The following is a 14,288-nucleotide window of genomic DNA, read 5'->3' on the forward strand; positions in this document are numbered from 1 at the left end:
AGGTGTATGCTATCATTTTAGTAACAATTTATCTACTGGTGTACTCTATGCAAAAAAGTTTGGCTGTTCTCCTTTGAAAAATAAAATGAAAACCACACTCTGATCAATTTCTTTTAGTAGTAAATTCTCATACATTCTTAAACTAACACAGATATTGGGATAAATAAGATAACAAGATCAACAGCTGTTACATTTTATTCAAAGTTTTATTTTTTCCTTGTTCTAAGAAAAGGGAATTATGTGCCATCCCTCTTCAAAATATGATGAGCACTTGTTCAACTGACTGGAGAAAAAAAAGGCATTTTAAAAAGTTGGGTACTGAAAAAAAAAGTTGCTTCTTTGACAAGGTAACAGTTAAATTGTTCTTACATCTCTTCACTTCACAAAATTGCTTACTATTCTTTACAAAGGATTACTTTTATCCCAAGTCAGTCTTCAATTTCCAGCTAATCGGTATTGTCCTGTAGTTCAAAAGGAAATAACTAGCAAATCTATTACAGTTTAAAAAACATTCCCTTTGTAAGGAACTTGTTGAAAATCTACCAACAGAAAATGGAGTATTTCACTGATGTAGCTCTGTGATCACTTTTTTTTGGTCCATTCTAATAAAATTTACTAGGCAAAAGAAATGTTTATGAAAACTTAGCTTGCCTTCCAAAATCCACTGTAATATTGGTATATAAAGGATTGTATTCTTTTGAAAGCAGTTTATAAGAGCATGAATTGAGCCCATCGGTCTTCCATACTCGGGATACCTGACGCAAGAGATTCATTCTGAAGAGATTTTAAAGTAGGAGGAAAAGAGAAGACAGGTTGGATTATAAAGTCATATATTACAATGCAGCTCAAGAAGCTATATGATATTAAACAATCTTGTTTTCATACCATCCATTCTCAGATGTGCACAGTGTCTCCCAAACATTAGCAGGAACAGAGTTTCCCATCACCTATTTATGCTCTCCAATGGAATATGCTTCACAGACGTGTTTTCTTAACTCACCTCTGGCCATTTGCCTCATTGCCTTGGTCTCTAGTGTGAAAGATCATAGTGTATTTGGCTATATCAGGGGAAGGCCGGATTATCTTCATTTTCTGCATTTCAACCCTGAAGGCAAGAATGTGATTTGTGAGTAATGACAGGTTGTGGAGTACAAGCATCCTGGTAGATTAGAGGTGGTGAGGTTGAGCCACCTGGCCATTTTGCTTGCTGGTAATTATTGACAAGTCAAGCACATTTGAAAGCACCTTTGACATGATCTCAACATTCCAGTCCTGAAAGGATAACCTTTAGAATAAAGGCTGCTTTCCCAAATCACACATTTCACTTCTCTTAAATCTAAGTATAATGCTTCACGAATGAATGCAGCAGCACAGAATGAGGGCTACATACACAGGCACCAAAAAGCAGAAATAACACAATTTTTGTGAATCCCACTTCCTCCCCTCCAAAAGCCCCATGTTAAAGGCAGAAAGGTCCTCAAAATATTTCAGCACAGCTCTAAAATTCAACTTGCATTGCAAAGTATGGCGCGCTCCTGGATTAATGGGTGAAAACACCACCTTAAGATTTTGCTTTAAGGAAGGACACGCTCTTAGTACAAACTGCAAACTACATGCAACTGCATCTTAAGACTGTAGTGCTACACATTCAGTTTGAAAGAGGTGTATAAGAACACACTGCAACAGCACCTAGCTGTAATTCATTGAAATAAACATGCCTTTTTCTGGAATCACGCTGCTTTGGGGAAGTGTTCATAGCAGCCATGTGATCCCGGAAACATACAGCTGCTTCAATGGGTTGTAGATGATGCATTTGTGTTCCAAAGCACCTCTGCTGAATCAAATCCCAAACTTTGCACAGCTGTACTATGTACAGCAAATGCATACTGGTGAAGAAGTGGATAGGATGAACGTTTTCTCCCTTCCTCAGTACATTCCAACTGATGGACTTTCAATGAAGCTAAATAGTGGGAAATTTGCAAAGGTATGTAGATTACCTGGTAACCTGTGGAATATATTGCTAGAAGTAGTAGTGATGACCATTAAAACAGAGTTTTAACAACATTAAAGTGAAGGAGGATAAGGCTATTGATCACAACAACTAATCAGGTTCTCAACACCAATCACCAAGATATATAAGAAGGATAATGCAACTACCTACATACTGATCCACTGTGGAAATAAACTCCTGAACTAGGTGAGTTTTTGACCTATTTCAGAACTGCCTTTCTTAATCTTAATTCTCCAGCTGCTGCTGCCTCTAAAGTAAAAGCTTGAGTGGGATGTGAAATAGAGAAAACTGCCTATCAATTTGTTCCTGCAACTTCACTCTGCAGTTTTCTGTTTTCAGAATTCCAGATGAGCTTTTATTCTTACAAAATGGAAGAAGAGCCCTGCAAAGAATGGAAAACAGAGCAGGGGAAAATTGTTCACATACATGTTGCTTTTCTGCCTTCTAAATTTGCCTTTGAAGCTGCTTTTCGCTAGAAGTAGCAACCATGCATAAGGTGTGTAATACTGCCAATAGTGAGCAGAATACTTCACGTTACATTGTGATGTAGTGAGATGGGTACTGAACTAGGATCTAGGAGATCCAGGTTCAAGTCTAGGTTTAACCATGGAAACTCACTGGGTCACTCTAAGCCCTGTCACTACCTCTCAGTCCATCTCACTCCACAGGGCTACTGTAAGAACTGGAGGCAGGAATGCTGTGTAGGCCACCTTCAGATCCTAGAGGAAAGGCAGGATAGATCTAACATATAAACAAATTATTAATCACTGAAATTGTTCCCACACATGGTATCTACCACGGCCAGTGAGTCCTAAGACCTGGGCAACCTCATGCTTTCTTAGCTCTTTGGAAGTGACTAGGATTTGTTTCCAGTTCTAGATGTGATTTACCTGTCATCCACTCTGCTGCCTAGAGCAATGGCAAAAAAACAAGCAAGCAAGCAATTTAACTAATCGTAAGTACAAGCCCGTATTCAAGCCTATACTGTGGCAATAAGGGTGGTGAAAAGTCTGTGGTTGGGGCTCAGCTGCAGAGGTCCTTGAAAGCAGCAGATGATCTGCATCCCTGTCAATCTGAGTTCACGCTTAGGCATCATATATAAACTGCACTGGCTGCTGTTGTGGATGACCCGGATGGGGAAGTGCAGCCCTTCTGGTCCTATCAGACCTCACAGTGGCTTTTGACATCATTAACCATGGGATTCACCCTGTGCCATCTACAAGAGTTAGGGGTTGCAGACACTGTTTTATAGTGCTTCTCTTCCTTTGTAAGTGGTCAGTTCTAGTGATAATGATCTAAGAAAAGAGATCAAGGCCCTGACCACTCCAATATGAGGCACATCAGGTCTTAGTTCTCTCCCCCGCCTATGCCTATGTATACAATCCACTGGGAGATCTGTTTGGTATGCTGATAATGTTCAGCTGTATACATCAACCCTGGGCTGAACAGAAGATGCAGTGGATGTCCTGACCCAGTGCCTGGAGACTAAAAGGAACCAGATGGATCAAAACAGGCTCAGGATGAAAACATGCAAAACCAAACATATGGCTCCTTGGCTCTAAGTGTGATTGAGCTCTCTCAGAAAAAGGAGGTCTGCAATCTGGGAATTTTCATGGACTCATGATTCCTGATAGAAGAGCAGGTGGAAACTGTTAAGAGAATCTTTGTCCAGGCTCATCTGCTGCATCAGATTAGACTGTTCCTGGAACTGGGTGGGTTGGCAACAATGACTTACTGTATGCCCTCATTACCTCGCACTTGGACTACAGCAGTGCATTTACTTGGGGCTGCCTTTGAAGTCAATTTGAAAACTTAAGCTAACAGAGAATGTGGTGGCCCATGTGCTGACTCATGCAAACCTGTTTAGCAATAGAACACCTTTCCTCTGGCAATAGCACTGGCTACCTGCAAGGTTTCTGGATACAAATCAAAATCCTGCGTATTACCCTAAAAGGCCTTCATGGTTGGGTTCTGGTTACCTAAGCACACTCTTCTCCTAGTAGAATTTGTAGAGTTCTTGGTGCTCTCTGAGCTTGGTTGTTTGCTTGCAAGCAAACAAGCAAGCTCAGAGAGCACCAAGAACTCTACAGTTCAACCCTAAGCTACATATATTTTCTTCTATTGGTACCTAGTAGAATTTGCACAACTTACACACCTGAGTGAGCAAAATATGCTATCCATTTCCACTTCTAGTGAATGAAAATGACCTGTTGATGCTCGTATCTTATTTATTTATTTATAAATTTATTCACCGCCCAACTCCACCTCATGGGGGACTCTGGGCAGTTTACAATAAAACAAGGTTAAGATTTAAAACCATTCAATACAGCAATACAATACAATAAAAATATAATAAAATCTAAATGGCGAAAGGTCTTAATCAGTCCATGAGTGTAATAGGCCCCTCAAAATCACTTAGGGCACTAGCCATCCCCAGGTATAACTATTCCCCCTCCCATTGCAAGCCTGCTGACAAACCAGGTCTTTAGTCTTTTTCAGAAGTCCAGGAGCGAAGGGGCCTGTCTCACCTCTGAAGGGAGGATGTTCCAAAGGGCGGGAGCTACAGCAGAGAAGGCACACTTCCGAGACCCTGCTAGGTGAAATTCTTTTATAGATGGGGTCCATAATATGCCCTCCCTGCATGACCGGGTGGGGCAGGTCGATGTAATAGGGATGAGACGGTCCCTCAGATATCCTGGTCCCATGCCATGTAGGGCTTTAAAGGTAATGACCAACATCTTGAATTGGACCTGGAAGCAAACTGGGACCCAGTGCAGCTCACACAACAAAGGTGTTACGTGTGCAAATCTTGGAATGCCCAAGATAGTCCGCGCGGCTGCATTCTGGACCAGCTGAAGTCTGGATATTCTTCAAGGGTAGCCCCATGTAGAGCGCATTACAATAGTCTATATGGGAGATTACCAGGACATGGGTGACCATTCGAAGGGCCTCTTGGTCCAGGAAAGGGCGTAACTGGTGCACAACCCGAAGTTGCGCAAAGGCCCTCCTGGCCACGACTGCCACCTGCTCTTCGAGCAGGAATCGTGAGTCCCAGAGGACCACCAAGTTACACACCAGGTCTGTCTGGGGCAGTGCAACCCCATCTAGCACTACAGATGACAAATTCCTGGCACCCGAGGTACAGTTAATCCACAGCCACTCCATCTTACTAGGGTTCAGTCGAAGGCTGTTGTTCTCCATCCAGGCCCCCACAGCCCCCAGGTACTCGGAAAGGGTGGTCACGGCATCACTTACTTCACCTGGGATGGAAATATACAATTGAGTATCATCAGCATACTGATGATACCTCATCCCGTGGTGACGGATGATCTTGCCCAGCGGTTTCATGTAGATGTTAAAAAGGAGAGGGGAGAGTACTGATCCCTGAGGCACCCCACAAAGAAGGGGCCGTGGGGCCGACCTCTCCTCCCCTATCAACACCGACTGGGACCGGCCCTGGAGGAAGGAGGTGAACCAGCGTAGAACCACGCTGCCCACCCCCAACTCCCTGAGTTGACCCAAAAGGATACTATGGTCGATGGTATTGAAAGCCGCTGAGAGCTCAAGAAGAGCCAGGATGGATGCACTCCCTCCATCCCGCTCCCACCAGAGATCATCCATAAGTGTGACCAATGCCGTTTCTGACCCATAACCGGGCCTGAAACCTGACTGGAAGGGGTCTAGATAATCCATTTCATCCAGGATCCTCTGGAGTTGCAGCGCCACCACTTTCTCAACCACTTTCCCCAAAAAGGGGAGGTGGGAGACTGGGCGAAAGTTGTCCAGTATGCTGGGGTCCAGCAATGGTTTCTTGAGGAGGGGGTGCACCAATGCCTCTTTGAAGGCTGCCAGGAATACCCTCTCTCTCAAGGAAGTATTTACCATCACTTGGACCCAGCCACACATCCCATCCCAAGTTGCCTTCAGCAGCCAGGAGAGGCATGGGTCTAGTTGACAAGTGGTGGCGTTTACAGTCCAGAGGATCCTGTCCACTTCCTTGGGCTCAAGAGGCTCAAACCATTCCCAGATAACAGAGTAAGAACGTCCTCCGGGCATCTCCACAGACAGGCTTATGGGAACACTTATGGAGTGGTTTCCCCGAGGTAGAAATGGTCCCCTAAATTCAAAAGAATTTTCTTCCACCAGGCTTTTAAAGCTTGATGTATCTAGGTTTTTCAGATTTTATTGGCTGGGTTTACATAATAATTTCATCAATTTGTTGGAATTAGGAGTTTTATGGTATTTTGTGTTTATTTGTTGTAACTCACCCAGAGTTACCTGATTGGGGTGACACAGAAATAATGTAAATAGATATAAATAGATTCCAGGCTTGGAATGGGAGGGGGAATAGTTATACCTGGGGATGGCTAGTGCCCTAAGTGATTTTGAGGGGCTTGCTACACTCACGGACTGATTAAAATCTCTTGCCACTTAGATTTTACTACATTCTTATTTTATTGTGTGGTTGTACTGAAATGGTTTTAAGTTTTAACTGAAATGGTTTTAAGTTTTAACTGCATTTTATTGTAAACCGCCCAGAATCCCCCATGAGGGGGAGATGGGCAGTGAATACATTTATAAATAAATAAATAAATAAATAAATAAATAAAAGGGCTTCATAAAAACGAGGCACCATTTCATCGGATTGCTTCATCTTATTAGTGGAGGGTGATGGAAGTTCCCTTATCTATTCCACTCTTCGCTGGACAAGTGCTGCCCAGATGTGTTGAGACAATTCTAGGAGTTATAATTCCAAAACATATGCAAAGCACCAGATTGGGGGAGGCTGGCATAATAATTTCTAGAATGAAAAACAAACAAAAGCAGACAAAGCATGATCCAAGCTTCTTGATTCTAGCGCAGCACTTTTTAGCATTCTTCCTTTTAAAAAATAAGGACTGTATTATCCTTCCCTCTGAACACTAAGTATTTATCTTCTTGCAAAATGCAGTTCTGTTGACCTTTAGGGAGAAAGGCAAACAGAATGAACAAATTCTAAAGGCTACATTTGCTGAAAGGCAGAGCCAACGAAATCAGAAAAAAACATCAGAAATTTCACTGACAGGAATTTTTTAATTGAATTTATTTTACTGGAACTCTATGTTGTTTGGTTTTTTTTCATCTAGGTCAGCAAGATCCTTCTGGTTGGACCACTAGTTCTCAGCCACTTCAGAAGTGCACAACTGCTCTGAAGCCTGCCTCTTGTCATCTCCCCATGCTCATGCTCATCTGAAGCACGTGCACAAACAGCCGGAGACAGCCTTCAAAGCAGTCATACAAATCTTCTAAAAGATGCTACCGCTTTAATGCTTCAAGGAGTGTTTAACATTTGCACTAACATACTTTGTGAACCATCCCTTCTGAACACTTGGCACAACTTTTCTATCTAACTTTGGCATGATGGCGGCTGAATTCTTTTTTAAAAAATAAATTGGAGGTATTTTGTCTGTCTGTTCGTTTGAAGATTCCTCTAACTGCATTGTTGCCTCCCAAAGCAGCTACGTTGCAGTTGTTTTGTTCTGCAAAAGGCAATTATGGCAGTGTGCAAATAGATACTAGAAGGAACCTAAGGCATCAACCTAACATTGTATTTAGGTTCCCATACATCTGCACCATTTTGAATGATTTAATTATTGTTTATCTGTTGCTGAACTACCCCATTTTGCACTGAAGAGGGCAGCATTATTCACTGCTTCATAGAAGAGGAAACATGAAGTAATCCAGATGCAAGGGGGTGATTAAAACAGGTAACAAGAAGATAGTTTGTGGTTATGCCAAGCAGTTTTAAGAAAATCATATCATGTAAACGCAGTCAATCCTAGTTAGTGACTAGACTTCCAGATTTTAAAGAATCAAGACTGTTTCGTATTTCTGATTACTCTTCTTGCAAGCCAACTCTGATCTTGGTTTGCAGACTCCCTTAGGATAATTATGAGTCATACAAGAGGAAAGATTCCTATCACCCACAGTCCATGCCACCCACTTTGCAAATTTACCTGATCCGCAGATCATCGTCCTCTCCTCCCCAGCCCCAGTAGTTGTTTGAAAATCCATTCACCTTCAGAAATTGCTCCCTTGTCAGAGCAGTTACACCGCCAAAGTATCCTTGGTAACGCAACCTATGAACACATATGCGGGGGCAGGAAAGTTATTTTTAAAAAATGGCATTTACATATTTATCAGAAAGTTTGCATAATTTCAAGTTTCCTAAAACAAACACAAAAAGAAGCAGTAATAAACAGCAATCCATTTTCATAAGTTTTCCCAAGGAAGGTACCCCAAGGGTTTTAGGCCTTTACTGTATCAACTAGCACTGCACAATGTCAATTTTGTCAATGCATGACAAACCTCTTCACTACCCATTGGAATTATGATGAACCCATTTATTCTGAAACAGTGGATTAATCTCATAAAGTATGCACCTGCATCTAACTTATCTCCCATTTGAGGAATCTGGGGAAAAGGGGTCCTCTGAACCCCCTTGATTCATTAATTCCATATACACATTCACTAAATCACAGGATCAAGGAGATGGTTCATCGATTTGATTCAGTTTATTCACTCCCCCTACCCTGAAAAAAAAGTTATGCTTATACTCCTTGGCTTAGAATAACGGATAGTCCAATGGAGAACCATGTAAGTCAAGGTGTAGGTATTATGCATCTTCACCTACTTCAGTGGCAAGTAGATCAGAATAAAAAAGTAAAGGAGTTGATACAGTTTGGGCTTTCTTTTAAAGTCAGCAGGTAATGACAAGTTATCGTAATCCATTTTAGCAATGTGCAGGCCCAGTGTGGCTGGTTCTGACTATAGTGAGTGCACCTTTCCCAAACTAGGCACAAGACAGAACATTCCTCTAAAGTCCTGTTTCTGCCTCCTCTTTGGCTCCTCTTATCCTCATATTGTAACAGCGATATCATTGTTGTATTTTATGTACATCTACGCAGATCAAGAGAAAAGTACCAGCTTTAGACAGCTAACCCTTGTTAGAAGTTATAAAAGTGGATGGGAACTGTAGTGCTTCAGAGCAGTCGTGCAAAATGAGGTACTGTATACTACAGTTTCTTGCCTAGCTTCTTCTACAACTTCAACCTAGCCTGGCTGGGTTTAGACATTGTTCTGAGTCTCTGGATAAATAAGGACTACTACTAACTGGCAGGATTATACAGAAGCCCTTTAATATGGTCCATGCGACCCTCTTGTGATCCCATTCCAATATTCCTTCCTCTCCTCAATTCTGCTCATTGTTCCTCTGGTGAATTTTATCTCACCAAGTGATTTATGCCTCTGCCACAGTGACTATCCCTAGGCTGCACTTTTAAGTCCCACTAGTCCCGCTTTCTGAAATGGGATATTCTTTTCCCTTCCCACTTGCACTGTCTCTACCAACCAAGCCCTTTTTGCCCTCCCAGCCTTTACATCATGAGTGGGCAACCTACAGTCATCAGAGGAGTCATTCTGCTTTTGCCACTATATGCAGATTGTCCCCATGTGGTTGCTTTCAAATGGGCCATCTCCGCAGCGGCTCTCTGGAAAGCTCTCCTTATTGCCTTTTTTTGAAGACTTCTCTTTACCAAGCTTCCTGTGTTTGCCTGTTATGAAATTCCCCTATTTTTAATGTATATGCTTTTGCATCAATTGTTCTGAATGCTTTGGAATGCTGTTTGTTGAGTTTTAATCCTTTTATTTGTATTATCTGTACAATGCTTCACCATGTTTACTTAGGAAGGAGTATTAAATGTATAAAACAGACAAACGTTTTGGGAGAGGATAAGAGCCACAGAAGAAGCCAGACTAACATCTCACAAGGATTTTGCTGCACATTCCATATTGGCCTAGATGAGCCTTGTATCCCTGCCATATCCATATTCTATGACAGAACGTGGAAATGTTGCAAAGCTGAAAACTACTATGCTGGTAGAGCAACCATATTCATCTTCTAGTAAATGAGTGTTTTATGAACGATGGTGGTCATAATAACAACCATTTTGTGAGTGCTCCCACCAAATTTCAAATATGCCCCCAAAATTGTTCCTTACCCCAATCTAGAAAAATTCAAACATTACACTTACAACAATGTTGCTTAGAGCAATGACAAGTAACAGGTGGACAAGGGATTATTCCAATTTGCCAGTGAACCTGAGGCAAACCTATTCACCAATGCAACGAAGAGTTTTCTAGCCCAATTCATACTTGAATTCTGAAGCATAAATATATTTCTTAGAGCCCTACTGTACAGGTCCAGACTGGCCATAAATGAAATAGGGCAGTGAAAAATCAAAGTACAAGAGGAGGGATGTGAGTTCTATCCATAATCCTGCTCTGGCCAATCTAGTTGCCAACCCCTGCTTTAAAAAAGAACTGCTGTTTGTTTTTGTTTTAAAATCATATTAACTTTTGCCAACAAAAAAAAACATGTGCTAGTTCAATTATGAGTCTACCTTCTCTGTGCCTAATGGTGGAGATTTATGTAAGTCTTGCTCAGTTTCACATTTCACCATATCCATGATTCTTCAAAACAACAAAGCTGATTACACTTTAGCAATGGAAAGTGAAATTGGGCAACATTACCTTGCCTGTGTATTCTTTTAAAACAAACAAGAACAAGTAAAAATGTAAAACATACTTGATTACAAACACCAGGATAGAACAGTAGGTGGCAGCAGCTGCTTGGAAGATGGGATGCACAGTTGACTTGGCACTTCCCCCACCATGCCAGAGAAGCTGCTGTAAATACTACCTTCCATCTGGAAAATAAAACCAGGAGAAAGAAAGGAGGTCTGCTTAATTTCTGCCACCTTCTAGAAAGTAGTTAGCACTTACTATCCAACTGTAAAATCCAGAATAAATATTTTTTCCTGGATTCTGAAGGAAAAAATATTTATTCTGGATTTCATGGTTAGATAGTAAGTGCTGACCACTTTCTCCAGGAAATAAAGCCAGACTGCTCACTTGAGGGAATGATATTCAAGGCAACTGAAATACTTTGGCCACATAATGAGAAGACAGGACACCCTGGAGAAGATGCTGATGCTAGGGAGAGTGGAAGGCAAAAGGAAGAGGGGCCGACCAAGGGCAAGATGGATGGATGATATTCTAGAGGTGACGGACTCGTCCCTGGGGGAGCTGGGGGTGTTGACGACCGACAGGAAGCTCTGGCATGGGCTGGTCCATGAAGTCACGAAGAGTCGGAAGCGACTAAACGAATAAACAACAACCACTTTCTAGAAGGTGGCAGAAATTAAGCAGACCTCCTTTCTTCTCCTGGTGAGTTGAGCTGCCCATTCAAATTTGCCCTTATACCACTTCTGGAAAATTCATATTTAACTGTCTGGAACAATCAAAAGGAATAATGTTTAAAATGTTGAAACCTATACATAGGTTAGGAAGCCACAGTCTGGAGAGAACATGGTGAAACAGACCGGTTCCAGGTTGGCAAAGGAGTGAGACAAGACTGTATACTCTCCACTTATTTATTCAGCCTAAATGCTGAACATATATTAAGGGAAGCTGGATTGGAAGAAGACACATGTGTTTTTAAAATTGGAGGAAGACACATCAATAACCTTCATTATTCTGATACTACTCTGATAGCTGAAAATGCAAGGATCTGCAAGCTGTTATTACTAGAGTCAAGGAGCACAGTGAAAAAAATGGGACTAAAATTAAAAAGACCAAATAACAACCGGTCTTATAATTGACTATGAAGATACTGAAGTGATAGATACCATAGCTTCTGCCTTTTAGGATCAACTATCAACAGTAAAGGAACAAGCAGTCAAGAAACATGCCACAGGCTAGCACTTGGTAGAGCAGCCATGAAGGCCCTGGAAAAGATATTCAGACGCTCTGATGTGTCTACACTTAACAAAGATCAGAATAGTGCAAGCAATTATATTCCTGGTGACACTGTATGGAAGTGGAAGTTGGACTTTGAAGAAGCAGGTGTCATGTTCGCCGTTTCAATGTGTTTGATACATCGTAACGTTTCGCATGTCATTAGCTGGATGCGTGTTTCATCTTTGACGGGAGGATGGTTCCTGTTGGGAGTGGTTTATCTCTTGGCTGTGAACTTGGAATGTATTTGGGTTATCTCCTGTGTTCAAGGTTACTTTCCCAGGCTAGGAGATCTGACGGTTGCCAGCACCTGGGACGGGCGGCTCTGCTGGTAGGGAGGCGGGGTTACGTTTGCAACGAGGGTTTTAAGTTTGTATTTGGCGCGCTTTCTGTCATTCTCAGCTTTCTCTGTATTTGTCCTAAGTTCCCTAATAAATCAGATTTCATTTAGCAACCTCTTGTGAGTCTGAGTATTTGGGCTGGGCAACCATTACAGCAGGATACAAAAGCGCATTGATGCTTCTGAACTTTGGTGATGGAGAAGACTCCTGAGAAAACCATTGCAGGCAAGAAAACAAACAAATGGATCATCGAATAAGCGCAGAGTTCACACTTGGGGCTCAAATGACCAGGCTCAAATTACCCTACTTAAGACACATTATGCATAGACCTAGATCTCTGGAGAAGGCTGTGATGCTGAGAAAGGTGGAAGGAAAGTGAAGAGGACAACTAGCAGCACACTGGATAGACTCAGTTACAGTGGTGATGGGGGTGCCTTGGAAGAGCTAAACCAAGTTAGGGACAGATTATCATATAGAAAATCTATCTATGTGGTTTCTAAGAGTCCACACTGACTTAATGGTACAAAATCAATCACTGCAATTAGAAATATGAATCCAGCCCTAGGCTTAAAGGAAGCTTGGGTTACTGATTTTGGAAAAGCTACAGAGGAGACAAAACAGCAGACATTATGGAAACCAAGTGGATTCACCTCTACTTCCAGGAAAGAGTTTCAGTGGAAGATCATACTTTGCTGGGATTTTACTTTGGTTAGATTACTGTATGTATATCACAATTATTCTTCTAAGTGCTAGAGAGGATAATTACAAAAGAAGTCTTTCTTTCATTTGTGGTGGTCATGATAAAGCTATATTCTTCAACTGTAAAATCTTCAGCAAGATAGGTGTCATTACTAAAAATGAATTGAATGTACTGCACTTATTTATGTGATTCAACCTTGAAGTAAAAATTAAAGAACTTATTGTTTACTTAACTACAACAGTTAAAATAACAATAGAAAACCTTACACATTAACAATTGAGATAGGCTTCTTCAACTGCCCTGCTAGAAAAGGTTACAGATAAAGTCAGAATAATGAAACATCAGAGGCAGGAACCAAAATTTTGCCAGTTTGGGCAGATTTCATGCATTATCTTAACCATAACAGACCTGCTATCAGTAAAGCTCTTGATGTATGGCAAATATAAAGGAGTTCGTTATCTATTTTTCTCTGTTATTTTTTGCAAAACATTTTTTTACCCAACATAATACAGATTTATATTATTCATTACTTCTAAATATTTATTAACTGCTGTTCATTTTTTTTAAAAAAAACTAAAAAATAGGGAGTCAATGAAATTGTCAGACCTTCAGGATAGTCCAAACCAGAAAACCAAAAATACTAACCACTAATACTACCTTTATTGTAATGTTACGTAACAGAATCTTGCAAGTCTGAAAGCACTTCCCCCCTCCCCTGCCTTTATGTTCCAGAGGACAAGGCTCATTCAGAGATGCTTTCTCCACCCTCATTCCTGCTTTGGACTCAGACTTCTTATCAGACCACTGCCTAGGTTGTGGTTCTTCCTCCTATCTCTCAAGGTTATTCTCACAGCCCATTACATCAAGATACAGTTTGACCAGGGGCACCTAAACATTTGCATGAAATTGGAGAATCCCTATTCTAGGTCACTAATTTCTACTTTATTCACCTTGGATATGCTGATAACTCAGAAAATTAGCAACAGGTACTTAATTTAGCTGCAGCAAGATTTGTCACTTTCAAAGTCAAGCAAACAAAGGCCAAAATTATAACTCATTGGTATGTTAAATTACATAAAAACACATCTTGTAACACATTATTTCTTACCTGTAACCTGTGCTATTTCTACCCACTACCAAGTGCTTTGGCTGACTGCCACATACATAAATGTTGAAGTCATTCTCTGGCACCAAGTCCACATCATGGAAAATAAAACAATCCCAGTTCTCTTCCTTCAGCGCCTCCAGGTATCCCACATTTAGCAGTTTTGCTCTGTTAAACTTGGCACTGCCAGCCTACAAACAAGAAATATACATCAGATCTATTAAACTGCAAGCTAAGCTTTCCAACAGGATTATTCTATCCATGTCAAGCACTCTCAGAATGTCCTTCAAAAGT

At 41.2% G+C, this 14,288-nt stretch overlaps 1 protein-coding gene across 1 annotated transcript in view; it reads right to left on the minus strand.

The window, feature by feature from the left end:
• Nucleotides 1–193: 193 nt before the first annotated feature.
• B4GALT4 (beta-1,4-galactosyltransferase 4) overlaps nt 194–14,288 on the minus strand; it is a 30,435-nt gene continuing 16,340 nt past the window's right edge. The window contains exons 5-8 of the mRNA XM_063305686.1: nt 13,998–14,185; nt 8,008–8,130; nt 1,001–1,105; nt 194–774 (exon numbers count right to left, since the gene is read on the minus strand). Of these exons, the coding sequence (XP_063161756.1) occupies nt 633–774; nt 1,001–1,105; nt 8,008–8,130; nt 13,998–14,185 (558 nt within the window). The 3' untranslated portion in view covers nt 194–632. The remainder of the gene's footprint in view (nt 775–1,000; nt 1,106–8,007; nt 8,131–13,997; nt 14,186–14,288) is intronic.

Source organism: Candoia aspera, chromosome 5, assembly GCF_035149785.1.
Source record: "Candoia aspera isolate rCanAsp1 chromosome 5, rCanAsp1.hap2, whole genome shotgun sequence".
Lineage (NCBI taxonomy): Eukaryota > Metazoa > Chordata > Lepidosauria > Squamata > Boidae > Candoia > Candoia aspera.